Genomic DNA, 13,949 nt, shown 5'->3' with positions numbered 1-13,949 from the left:
TAGAATCTGTTTCTCTTGAGAACATAAAATACCTCTATTGAGACTAGCTCACATTCCCTTGCCAGGATTATTAGTGCCTTTCTGTCACTTTTAGATTCGTTCTGCACGTGAATGTTATAATAGAAAAGTTCCAGCCCTGTGCTTGTCTCCTAAGGGCCTGATTCTGCTCCCATTGGCTTCAGTGGGAGTACAATCAGACACGAAGACAGTTAATATTTTCCCAGTGGACTCTGATATACTGACCTGGATCCCTGAAGGTATTAGTGTGTTATTTAAATAATAGTCTGCATACCACAAATAAAAGTTACCATCCCAAAACAAGGGGATGGTAGAGGATCAGGAAAGCCTTTGGTGAAATGTTGGGTAGCTTGCTAAGGTGAAAGAACGTAGCAGGCTAGTGCAGTTCTTACTATTAATGAAGGATTGTTACAGCAATAGCACTGTGCATGCCCACTATAGTGTCAACCATTTGTGAACTAGTATTCATTTTATCTCTTTATTCACTTTCTAAAATATTCATACATAGAAAAGAATCTGCCTTTCATTCTTTTCTTTTTTTCTAAAATGCCAGCCTGGCGAGCCTGATTTAGATACTGCAAATACAGGTAACAGTCACAGTTTTTAAAACGCATTAACAGCATAGGACCAGCTCCTCAGCTGGTGTAAGCTGGATTCAATGGAGCTTACAGCCACCAAGGATCAGGCCCACAGAGTCTTGTGATGTTTGTACTATAGACTGATTGGATTCAAAGGAAATGTCTAACAAGTCTGCTTGAGTTATTTGAGCATGTTGCTGAATTTACAGATAAGAGTGAGACAGTGCCTATAATTCATCTGCTAAGGGCAAATCACCATAAACTGTGGATTCAAAAATGCTTTACTACCTACAACAGTTCATTTTAATTACCACGTCCCAAAACATGGTACACTGAATGTACTGTTCTGAGGACCGTAGTGGAGGGGAGGGGGGAAGGAAATCATTCAGGTGGAAAATGAATAATTGCAGAGCTCCCACACAAAATCTCCCAAGATTTACTGGGGAAGTTCAAAGAGGTTTACCACAAATACAATGTGTACAATCAACTCAGGGGAGAGGCGTCACTCCATACAGCACTGAGGGCAAGTTTGTTCAAACTAACTGGACTGTGCTAAGGAGATGGAGACAGGTAAACACATTTCACTCCCTCTGTTCTTCTACCCTAAACCCATTCTGAACCTTCTACCACTTCCTGACGTCTCTCTCTTTTCCTCAGATCCAGATCTTTTTCTCCCCATTCCATCCATCCTTCCCTCTTCCTCCCCACTTCCTCTTCCTTGTAATATTTCCCTCCTATTCTTCCACCTGCGCCCCTTATCTACCACAGCACTTCCTCCCAGAAAACAAACCTACCCAAAACTCTCGGGATCAAATTCCTTCCATGCTCTGCCCACCTTCTTTCTGCTACCAGTTCACCTCCTTTGTACTATACACCCTATGCTGGTTCCTCCCCGACCTCTCTCCAGATAACAAGCTCCACCCCCTGTTGGTTCCCAGCCCAGTAGAACTGGGTGTACGAAACCTCATTGTGTGGTTGAGGGGTCAGGAAGGGTTTCCAGGAGCAGGGGGTTACGTGAGTGGGACTCACTACTCTGTCCAATGGTTCCAAACCACCTCTCCTCCTCACCACTAGAGGTCCGCTCCAGTCCAAAACACAGTGCCCCCTTCTGAGCTGCACAAAAAAACAGAAAGCAGCCACTTCCCAGGTCCCACCGAGGAACTATGCTATTCAGACATAACTATTAGCTTTATCAGCAATATTATCTGCTGTGCAGATTGTGATATTCACCTAGGTGGTTGTATGGCTAAAAATACCAGCCCCTAATTTTGATCAGAGATGGGAACTGACTGACTGAAATAAGCAGAAGATGGATTTGTAAGTGTGAAAGTAGATATGCTGCATAATCCCCTGCATTACAATGCAGTACAACTCCAATCTGAATAGCTGTAGCCCAGTGTGCTTGATAGAGCTAAATAATGCATAAAATGCTTAGCTAAAACACTAAGAGCCACTGAGGTCACTGGGAGTCTTTCCAGTTACTTCAATGGGCTTTGGATCAGCTCTTAATAATAAAGAAAGAGAGAAATGAAAAGGCACAGACAAGACAAGCAGAGCTGGTTCAAGCTTCAAATTCCCATTCCATGAGAAATTTTGGAATTTGTTTTCATTCTGATTCAGAACAAAAATATTTTTTGAAATTTCTCCTGGAATTGAATTTACAAAAAATAAATAAATTGGAATTTCAGAATGTTGTTTTGAATTTTATTTTTCAATGTTCATATTCTTTTTATTATTTTATGACACATCAGCAGCAGTAGTACATAAAATGTATTATTTCTTTTTAAAACTATTAAGGGAAGCTGCTGCTACACTTTGATCTGGAAACAGATAAGATGTTTCAATCCGTACTAAGTAGCAACTGTCTCTAATTTTTTTAAAATAAATAAAATAGCATATTTCAGCTGTTATATTATGCCTTATTAAGACATGTCAGCAGTACATGTTATGTACTACTACTGACATGCCATGAAATAATGTAAAATAACACAAATAATAAAAATAAAAATAAATAAAATTCAAAATGAAATTTCAAAATTTTCCAAAACAAAATTTCTGACAAAATTCTTTCAAATTCCATCCCCCCAGAGTCAAAATCTACCATTTTCCAGAACATTTCAATTTAATGAAAATAACATTTTTTTGTCAGGACAAAAAATGGAGAACAGTTTACAAATCAGAACTGAAAATAGGTGGCGAGCTGATTCTAGTTCCATAATAATAATGACGATGAGATGTACATACCATTCTGTTAGTATAAACAGTAGCTTTGATTTCCCCTCACCATTTGATCCCCCTGAAGAAGAATCTTACAGCTAATTCACTTTTGCTCCCTACCCACCTCTCTATAGCTGCAGTCTCATCTCTTTGCTCTGCCTCTCCAGTCAGTTCTTTCCCTAATCAGTATTGATGCATGCTCATAGCTAATGCTCAACTTCCTGCTTATATCTGGCCCAATGGTGGGAAGAAAGAGACAACATCTGAGAGGCAGATCAAGAGAAGGGGGATTAAAGAATGATTCTAGCATGGAGGAGGTGAGCTTATGTACAGGGGATCGGAGAGCTTCTAATAGATTAAAACCCCAATGGCCACAATGCAATTACTGTGCATCACCTCTGTGATGAGGGTTATCTATAAATGACTGAAAGACAGTACAACTTCAAAATGCAATAACGAAACTGGCGACACACAGAAAGAGCCAGAGTTGTGCCAGCTTTACAGATCATATGGCCTGTGTTGGAGGACATCTAAAGACAATGATCGGATAGGTCTTTTACATTTTGACTGTGATCCCATATGATAGAACAGAACAAATACATGCCACTTGATTTAGAGCGAGAGAGAGATTTTAGTTTAGACAAACTGTGTCCTGAGACCAGTGAACAAATATAAGCAAACATTGGTACTGCAGAAGGAACCACCTGCAGTGCAGACCATGGCAAAGATTTGTAAGCAATATATCAATAACTGGGACAGCCTGACATAATTGGATTGTGTTCTGCAATGTTCCTAAGCGATTTGCAGAGTTTTGACCTACCCACATGCAGTGCTTTCAATGCCCAGTGTGTGTAAGCAATACAGTCATCTTCCCCAGCTTATTTTACAGAAACATTACCTTGTTCACACCATCTGCCATGGCTTGCAAAGTTAGTTCTCTAGGTCCATCCACAGTCTTTCCGTTATCAGTTGGCCCCCAGCTGGCACTATATATATCTATGACTTGAGGCATGTGACTGATAGAGGAAGCCTCAATAATGTCTGTCATAAAAGGCTGGTCCAGCATTCGGATACCTGTTGATGTAATCAACATAAAAATGAATTATGAATTGCCAAAGACAGGATATAGGCTCAGGATCTGATGTATACCTGCAGTTTCAGGCATTACAGCTCACTGGTTATCTTAGTTCCACAATCATTTTGTATTAAAAGTTCAGATTCCAGTCTGTACAACAGAGCTATACCATACAGCTATAGCAATGAAGTGGTGGCACAGAAAGGAGCGAGTGGTTTATTACTGATTCTACTATTGAACTTTGCAATTATACAGCACCTTTCATCCAAGTGTTTCCAAACACATTAAGAAACAATTAAGCTTCATACACTCTGTAAGGAAAGAGTAATTACACGTTTTACAGATGGGGAAATTGAGATAAAAATTGTGCAATCTGGCCAAGGTCACACAGAAAGTAGAATATTCAAGGACTAGAGCACAAAACTCTTACACAGTACTCTACCCTAACCACTCAATCCCATTCACTCACATGTTATATACTTCATTCATCTCCCAACAGGTTTTCTCTTGCCTTTCTCCACAATATGGGCTAGTGTTTATAATCAGAAAGGAGAGGGAAAGCTACAAATGTCTTATATGGAAATAATGACATCTGTACCTTTGTATACATGTACAGTAGGGAAACATGGCTATTGTTCTGAAAAAGTTTTTTGGATAACTTCCAGTATAGGCTGATTTAATTTGTCTCTGAATTCCAGCTCCAACCAAGCCAAAGAGTATGACGATTTGAGCAACACAAGCCTTTTTTGGGACAACACTAAATCATGATTCATTATCAACCCAAACACAGGCCAGGCTGAGGGTTAGAGACCTTTCATTGAGTCTTGCCTGAGACCAGAGTAACCTGGAATGGTTTAAAGTAAACTCATTCCATGTATGGCTTTGGGTGGGAACTCATTAGTTTTCAATGGTTTAAACTAGGAATGGACTGGAACAACAACAACAAAAACATACAGCTGGGTGGGAAACAGATTTCCTGTCCCTCAAAATATTCTGAACAGGGCAGTAAAGTTGCAATCTTGAAAACCTGGAAAAAATTGGTTGAGGTCAATCAAAACTTTTTATTTGCATAATTGTGAAATGTTTCATTTTGATTTTGACCATTTTTTATTTTAAAAAAATATAATTAGCTTATTTTTTTTAACAAATAGTTGTTTTGAATTGGAAAACTGGAATTTTTCATGTTTTAAATGCTGATGTGAACATTTTGACAATTTTAAAACTTATTTTTTCAAAAATGTTTCAAGTTGAACAATTTTGTTTTCAACAAATCGGCATTCTCTGAAACTCAGGGCGTGAGATCCCGCATACACTCAAAGAAACAAAGACTGGTGTGAATGTCTGTGAACTGAAACTGCTGAATTTCACAGACGATGACAAGAGAGTGCCCAGACAGAGCTAAAATGTGAGCCAAGTCATCCGATTTGACTTCAATGCAAAAAAAGTGGGATCAAAGAGAAAAAAGTTAGGGGCCAGAGCCTCAGCTGGCTGTGACGTCCTATGCCACTTTACACCTGTTGAGGATGGGACCCAGAGACATGTCATAAACATGTCAGCTTCCTCCAGAGGTTTGATGGATTTACTGATTTCCACTTGGTGGTGCTATAGACCTCAGTAATAAACCAGAGCTTTTCTCAGTTTAGAAACATGGGATGTTGTTTGCCTTAAAATAAACGTACCTCAGTATGGAATTTTGTTAGGAAATTGACAAGTATGGTAGCTTGTTACAGCTTCTGTAGGACATTAGTACAGCCCAAGGGCTTTGCTATCTAGCTTATAAATAACTGACTTGAAGTTATAGAGTTGCATTAATAGTAGAGATAGCCCTGAACCAAAACCCCAGAACCGAATGCATGCAAATTTGGGTGTCCAATATCAGAATATAAATACTGTGTTTCGTGCCCTTCTCTGATCAATGTGCGTAATTACTGAACAATGGTGACAATGGTCCCTTCTCAATGCAATGCTACATATTAATTTGAACTTCATGTCTCACTGACTGCAGCAACTAAAACAATAACACCACTCCTCCCCTTCAGATTTTGAAGGGAAGGGCTAGCACTGCAGTGGAGAGAGGCTAGAACAACCTGCAGTCATGAAGACCTGTGCACTTCAATAAGTAACTGGCTGAAAGGAAGCAGGAAGTAACAGATGATATCTCATGACAAACCCTGTGCTTACAAGATTTTCAACTCAATTTATACAGATCCAAGAAGCCTGGCTGCTATTGTGTATTTTCCCATGCACATGCACACACCCACATCCACACCCTCGCCACCCCCACCCCTTTTTGGGGTGCAGATCTAAACCAGACTCATCATCCAAACCCTTTAAAGTTCATTCATTGCAAGTAAAGAGTCAGAAGTTGAAATAGCACTTTGTACATGCTAGTTGATTTTTGGTTTTTGAGGGTAGGTTTCCTGAACAAATAATACCATTTCAATTAGTTTTGTTGCTCATGATTTGTAGTGATAATTTGCTTGGCATAGGAACACAGGAACTGCCAGACTGGGTTCAGGCCAGTGGTCCATTTAGGGCCACAGGGGGTAGCACCCTCTACAGAGTGTGATTTCTAAAGCACACTAATGTGTTGTGCATTAATTGTTCTGTGTAGACTCTGCTGGTGTGCACTAAAGATTCCCTAGAGCTCTTTAATATGGTCCTGTTTCAAATAGCACGACATGAAAGTGAACCAGCAGGGTCTACACAGACCAATTAATGCATAATACGTTAGTGCACTTTAGAAATCACACCCCCATAGAGTGCATTACCCCACCATGTCAACAAGCAACAAGTCCTGTATCTTGTCACCAAGAGTGACTGATAAACATTGCTTTACAAATCCTTGCAAAAAATCCAACATTAGACAACTTGCCCACAGAAAGTTCCTTTTTAAGTCTCACTAGTCAGAAGTGATTAATTCCTGAAACACGAGTGTTTATATCCTTTCTGTAACTCCTGGCTTTTTATTTGTTGGAAGGGTTTTTTGTTCATTTGTTTGTTTGCTTTTATTTTTTACTGCTATAAGCCTAGTCATGGCTTATTTAGTAAAGCTCAAAGCAGAAGGCCTGTGGTCTAGGTATAACTTTGGTCTACGATGGTCTAGGTTTATTTAATCCTGCCTCAGTGCTGGGGGGATGAACGACATGTCCTCTTGAGGGTCCTTCCAGCCCTAAAATTCGATGATTTCTATGAATTTCCTTGGGTTTTCATAGTCAGGACAGAGTTCTGTACCATTTTGAATGGCAGATAAAAAATGATACTCCTTGTGAGAGTGCCACTTTGAGCCAATTATAAAATGATAGAACTGTTTTAGCTTAATTGTTTAGTAGAAATTGCTTTGCCATTCCATCGCGGAGATTTTGCTTCTGGGCATGTGCCCGATTTGGAAAGCTTATTGTTTTATGGATCTGGATGTGGTGATCATTCAGATATAACAAAAAGGGAGGCCAGCTAAACCGTCAGAGAAGAAATCACTGTGCATGCACTCTAGGAGCCAAACCGTCAGCTGGGGTCAACAACCATCAACATTAATGGCGCTACATTGATTTACACCAGCTGAGTATCTGGCCCCATGCAAACCTAGAGATAAGTTCAGTGTAATGGAGTGGATTTTGTTTTTTCGGAGATGCACAACTGATAGGAAAAAACAATCTGAGGCAGCTCATCTCTGCATCATATTAAGTACAACTACAAGTATATTTCTTCTGCTGCACATTTAGATTTGTTTCAGATGAGACCTACAACAGTACACAAAAGGAGAAATAAGTTAGCTCATATTGAAATCAGTATGGAAACAGGACTTGAAATGAGAATGAGCAGAAGGAATGCCATTCCCCTCGTTAAAGAATTAAGTATATTAACAATATAGGAGAGTGCAAAAAGAGAAGGGGAGATGCCCCTTGTTCAATGTTTAGCACTTAAAACTTCTGACACAGAAGTACAAAGTCTGGACCAAATCCTGCCGTCCCTACCTGGGCAAAGCTCCCGTGATCTACAGTGGGCGCCTTACCCAAGGAAAATCTGAGTGAGGAGAACAGGATTGGGGTTTCTCACTGTATTGGTGTCATACCTGCCACCTTTGAGTTGTATGCCACGCCAACTCCACAGATGTTGTTGTTTGCTGCAGCCGACACTTCCCCTGCACACCTGGTTCCATGACTGCAAAGATGAATAAAGAGAGACCATGTAAATCACTACTCCTGATCAACATTATTACCCAGTTTGCACACACAGTATTACACACCATTAGGAGCATGCTGGATCAGGCCATTGGTTAATCAAGACTGGTATCTTTCCTCTTGTCCCAGTTAACACCAGATGCTCCAGAAGAAAGCAAAACTCCATTGCTGCACTTAGCAAACTGCACACTGCTGTATGTGGAGTAACCAGTTTACCCTCTAAAGCCTGAGCGATGTTTATTCTAATATTAGCATGCATAATTATGCTTTATTTAGTTGTAAAGTTATTCAGCCCTTTTTAGAATCCAGTTTTTCAAGCAGGCTCTATCTTGTTGGACAGTAGAAATAGCATTGGAAAGAGTGGTCTAATACTACTACTAATACTTAGCACTTCAACAGCGTATAGTAATAGTACTTAGCACATTTATTATTTATTTTGCGTGTTATGGTAGCACCTAAAGGCCCCCCACGGATCAGGGCCCCATTGTGCTAGGCGCTGTACAAACACCCAGCAAACTGACTGCCCCTGACCTGAAGAGCTCACAATCTAAAGAGGCAGCAGATGGATGCAACACACAGAAGGGGGAGCACAGGGAAATAATGTGACAATGCGGGTCAGCATGTCAAGCAGCAGCCACGACACACCAGCTGCAAAAGCATTGCCAAGTTAGGCAGGGTGCTGTGTGTGTCTCATCCTCCTTTAGTAGCTAGTCCACAGAGAAGATACCAGCCCACTACTGCTGTTAGCTAATAAAGTGATTTCTTTAAACTCATGTAGGACAAGTCTGTGCTTTGGCACTGAAGGCCCCAGGTTCAAAATCAGCCCATTGTGCTTCAATCATATTTTTCATCTTCAAAGTGTTTTACAATCCTTAACAAATGCTGAAAATATGTGCCAAGTTAGGCTTGGAGGCCTAATTGGGGAGGAAGGGAGGGTGTCTGGTTTTCCTCTCCAATAAAATAAATACATATTTTTTTTACAGTTCACCATGTTTTAGCAGATGGGATATTTTCTACACCTAAATTATATTACCCTCTATGCATGTATATTGTGGTTATCTCTGTAGTATCCTGGTGGCTCGCAACATTAGTGTTACCATATTACAAAGGCCACATACTCTAATATGCTCTATACCCTGCGGCAGCTGGATTATTTTGTTTTATTTCTTTTTTTAAATTCAGCCTCTATCTTCTTTCCCTCTCCCTCAAAGTGCAGGTTGAAAAGGCTGGTACAACAGAGGTGTGAGAAATCTTGGGACCATGTATTCTTTTTCCTGTAATATTTCCTAGCTTATGTTTTTAGAGACACATCTATTGTAGGAAAATGACTGGTTTCCAAATATCCCACCATCGTGAAAATCTTATGCTTGTTTCAGGACCCTTTTCTGAAGGCTCTTTGGGCAGGGAAAAGACTGAAATATGTTTCTTGTACATCTGCTGGATAAATTTCTTTCAATAACTCAGAAGGTTTTCCTTGACTGTCCTTATTAAAAGAACTGTGAAAAAGCTATAGCACGGCTGGGCATTCACTATCTAGTCACCTGTAGGATATAGGGTATGACACTGCTCCCGTCACACAGGGAAGTTGCAATGTTCAAAAACGTTCTAAAAATGCCAGGTCACACCCACCCCCAGATTTCTCTCCTGGTTGTAGGAAGCTCTGCAGACTTCCCCCCCCCCACCTACGCTTCCTGCACCCATCGCTGCTCAGCTGCAGGAGGAGGGATCACTGTACAGGGAGCTGCTCTACCATCCGTCCAACCCCCGTGCATCCAGACCCCCTCATACCAAGACCCTCCCAATGAGCCCCCTCCCCCTGCACCTGGACCACCCCGACGAGCCACCCGCACCCGGATCCCAACCCTACTGAGCCCCAAACAGCTGCATCTGGATCCCAACCCCACTGATCCCCACTACCCCAGCATCTGGACCCACCCACTGAGACCCCAGACCCCCTTGCTGAGCTCTATCCCCCCCACACTCAGACCCCCCTGCTGAGCCCCAACCACCTTCACCTGGACCCCCCTGCAGGGTTCCATTACTGTTGCACCCAGAACCCCCCAACAAGCCCCTGTGCATCCAGATTCCCCCCCCACCCTTATCCCCCACTGAGCCGCCCGCACCCACACAGAACCCTCTCAACCCACACCTGGATTTCCCCCACACTAAGCCCCTCCACACTTGGTTCCTGCCTTGCTGAGCCTTCCTGGCCACACCTGGTGCATCTGGCACAGAGGGGCAGGGCTCTGTGATGTTTCTAGGGCAGGCCCGGTCCTTGTGCTGTGTCAGGGTTGGGTGCAGCCTCACCGCTGAGTCCGTGTCCCAGGTGGGGGGAGCTGCACAGTGATCTCTCACCTCTGTGCAGCCAGTGGCCTGTGTTCCCCAATGCCATGCTAGAGCCTCCACATTTATTTGACAAATGAAATTTGCAGAATTTTATAATATTGTGCGCAAAAAATAATTTTTTGGCGCAGAATTTTTAATTTTTTGGTGCAGAATGCCCTCAGGAGTAGTTAATGCAATAGAAAAGGCTGCTGTATCTGTTTATACAAATCCCCAATTATCCATTATGTTGTTCTCATTATATTGACTGAAAAAATGAGAGGGAAAACTGCAGGTGTGGCCTTTAATAAATAGAGGTGAAGGGTAATTGTAATTCTGACCAACAAGTTCTTCAGAAGTACTGAATATGTTTGACAAACTAATATCTTGGAGAGGGGGAGGGAACATGGAGATTATAAAGTGTTAATATTTATAGGGCCGTATAAGTAGAAACAAGCTGTCTCACACCTATTTATTTATATTACAGTAGCACTTAAAGGCCCCACCTGAGAAGGAGCCCCATTATATTAGAGCTAGTGAAAAAAAAATTGGCCAAAACCTTCTTTTTTTGGGGGGTGAAAAATGCAGATTTGGAAACCCAAAACATTTTGCAAATTTATATCAGTTTTGCTGAATGGTTCATGTAAAAAAAAAATCCAAAAAAGTTGAAATGTTTTGTCGCAACATTTTTGAAATTAAAGATTCTGATTTTTTGTTTTGCGACAACCTTTTGTTTCAAAATGTCCTTCAAATCTATTTAATTTGTTTGAAAGTGCTGAAAAAGACTCAAAATCAAAATGAAACGTTTCGTTTGGTCAAACAAATCATTTATTTCTACCTAAAATGATTTTTTTACTTTTCAAGTCACCAATTTTTTTTGAAGGTTTTCATTTTTGGTTTGACCTGAAATGAATCCCCCCCATCCAATATTTTGGAAGTGCCAGCGAATTGAAAAAGCTAATATTTGCACAGCTCCTCTGTATAATACACATAGCAAGAGACCTTCAAGCACTCACCTTCTGAATAGGCAGAGAAAGAGTAGGAAGGGAAATAGAGAGGTGACTTGATCAGCATCAAGCAGTAGGTTAGGGACACAAATGGGAGCAGAACCCAAGTCCTCCTAATTCCCTGGCAAGTGCCCTACACACAGCACCACAGACACCATCCCTCTGGGTCTTAGTGCAGGGGTGTAACATGGGTGGGCCACGACCCTCCCAATCAACACCCAGGCACACCCAAATCTAAGCTTGTGTGATACCCCCGCCGCACACACACACCCTTTCCTGTAACAGCAGCAGCAGATTGCTCCAGGGGCTGGGCAAAGAGACAGAAAGTCTCTGATCCTGGGAGCATCTCCCTCTCCCCCAGCTGTTCCAACTCAGTCAGCAACTGCTCCTGCCACCACCCAATAGGGAGGGAAGAGGCACACAACTTAGGAAACACAGATTCCCTGCAAGAGCCTGTATTGGTGGAACCGTGCACTCAGGGAGGCAGCAGTCAAGAGCCAGGCAGCTGCAACTATGTGACAGAGAGAAGTAGAAGCTGCTGCTTCTGTGGTGTGGGGTACGGGACATGACACAAGAGGTGATGGGGAATGGGTAGCAGGGATAGGAAAAGGGGTCCAGGATGCTGGAGCCAAAAAGGGGCCCAGCCAAGCTGTCTGGTCATTGCTCATCGACCATAAGTTGGGGCCCTCCCAAATTCCCATTCCTCACTATGCCACTGTTTATTAGAATTAAGGTGACAGAGATTTTTGGCTGTCTTAAATAGCGTGAGTTAGAAGAGGCACTGTATCTGTGTTTACAAGCAAAGCAGCTGTGCTCATGAGCATGAACACCTCTCCCTGAGTCTTTTAAAAACCTAATGACATTTTGCACATGCAGCTGCCTGCTAACAAAAGCCCCCTGGTTCCTGTTTTTTAAAAGTTCTCCACTTCCTGTTACACAAATCACTTAAACTACTCACAGAGAAATATTTTCTTTATGTAAAAATGATATTTCACTTTGCAGTTCCTTCTTGCATGCATTGAAGTCATTTACTTTATCATTGACTGCAAGTGGAGCAAACTAGGACCTTTATAGTCCATTCTTTGAAAAGCTAACCCTGTACGACTCTTACACCAGCTAAGGATCTGCCCCTAAAAATTACCAAATGCCACCCATCCGCAACAATGGGTGGGGGAAATTGATGGGGCCAGTGGTGAAAGGGGGACTGTCCCAGCGGCAAGGGAGGGACACACTCACCAAGGCACAATAAGTAGCTCCTCCCCCTGGGAGTCTTTGGCACCCATTGGCCAGCTGGGAGACAGGGGTGCTCATTGGCTAGCATTCCCCAGTTCCCAGAAGAGGCCACGTGGAGCCTCTTTTGGCTGTTACAGAAGGGAAGGGGTTACTCACTGTCTCCTACCTGCATCTCATGGGTGGGTAGGCTCCATGTCAGGGGCTGCAGCTCCTGTCCCAGCCCCAGAGCAGAGGGAGCCCAGCTGGGGGGCAGGGCGGGGTGGGGAGGAAGGTGGAGAGGATTAAGCAATGAGGAAAGGGGATGAGGGAGAAGAGCGAGCGGGGGGTGGGGCCTTGAGGAAAGAGGCAGAACAGGGGCGGGACCTCGAGGGAAGAGGCAGAGCAGAGGCGGGACCCTTGGGGGAAGAGGCAGAGCAGGGGGCAGGATGTACTCAGTTTTCACGGGACTGGAGATCAGTCGAGGACCAATGTGCCTGCCACAGGCACAGGAGGAGAGTCACAGGTCGAGGGGAGCAGCTGGGCAGGAGCTGAGACCTCTGCGGGAATAGTTCATTTTGCAGATAGTGATGAATCAAAAGAGGGTGTCATTCCTGGTTAGGATTCAGAACCCCTCCTACAGGAGGTGCAAGGGATGGATTCAGGGTCTGAGGTTGAGAATAGTGAGGGTCCAAGCCTCAGAGGTGGACAGAGATGATGAGGAGCGGGTGAGTGACCCTGGGCCTGCGCCTCACACCCATAATCTGCCAAGAGCTCTTCAGGCATCCTCGGGATGCAGCGGTGGAGTTTGTCAGCAGCCTTCAGGCACTGAAGGAGGGAATTGCTAACCTCAGCACAGTGGAGCAAAATGGCAACCCAGGTCCCTCCTCCCTCAGTCATCCAGCCCGGGGATGTGGGCTGACCTGGCAAAATCATTGGCATCGGTGGCCCATAGGTTGGCAGCCTGCCTGATGACAGCGGGCCCCTCTCAGATGAGGGGGTAGGACTGTCAAAGGTTTGGGGGGACTGGTACCCCACAAAGGAATATGGAGCAATTAGGAAGGGTCCCCCCTGTTTCCAGGTGGCATCATTCCAAATGAACAAAGGCAGGAGACATGACAGCTGATGATCCTAGAGCTTATGTGAGATCCACTGTCCACTTGGGAATCATCTGCTTAAAGGGGTTAAAAAAAAGATTTGGAAAGAGGAATTTGTGGATTTATTTATCTTGCTTTTCAGGACAGAGGAAGGGAGCAAAAAGCATGAAAATGAGAAGGACAAACCCTCCAGGCCTAAGGTGCCTCAAACTCTTGAGAACTGGTGCACAGCCTTTCACATTTAT

General features: G+C 43.1%; 1 protein-coding gene across 2 annotated transcripts in view; it reads right to left on the bottom strand.

Moving 5' to 3' along the window:
• PCSK2 (proprotein convertase subtilisin/kexin type 2) overlaps positions 1 to 13,949 on the bottom strand; it is a 182,672-nt gene that overhangs the window by 31,422 nt on the left and 137,301 nt on the right. For both annotated transcript variants that reach the window (XM_065401063.1, XM_065401064.1), the window contains 2 exons: positions 7,961 to 8,049; positions 3,712 to 3,887 (listed from right to left, as the gene is read on the bottom strand). In XM_065401063.1, coding sequence (XP_065257135.1) covers positions 3,712 to 3,887; positions 7,961 to 8,049 — 265 coding nt within the window. The remainder of the gene's footprint in view (positions 1 to 3,711; positions 3,888 to 7,960; positions 8,050 to 13,949) is intronic.

This window comes from Emys orbicularis, chromosome 3 (assembly GCF_028017835.1).
Source record: "Emys orbicularis isolate rEmyOrb1 chromosome 3, rEmyOrb1.hap1, whole genome shotgun sequence".
In the NCBI taxonomy this organism is placed as follows: domain Eukaryota; kingdom Metazoa; phylum Chordata; order Testudines; family Emydidae; genus Emys; species Emys orbicularis.
The sequence above is the reverse complement of the archived record's forward strand: the minus strand, read 5'-3'. Positions and strand labels throughout refer to the sequence as shown.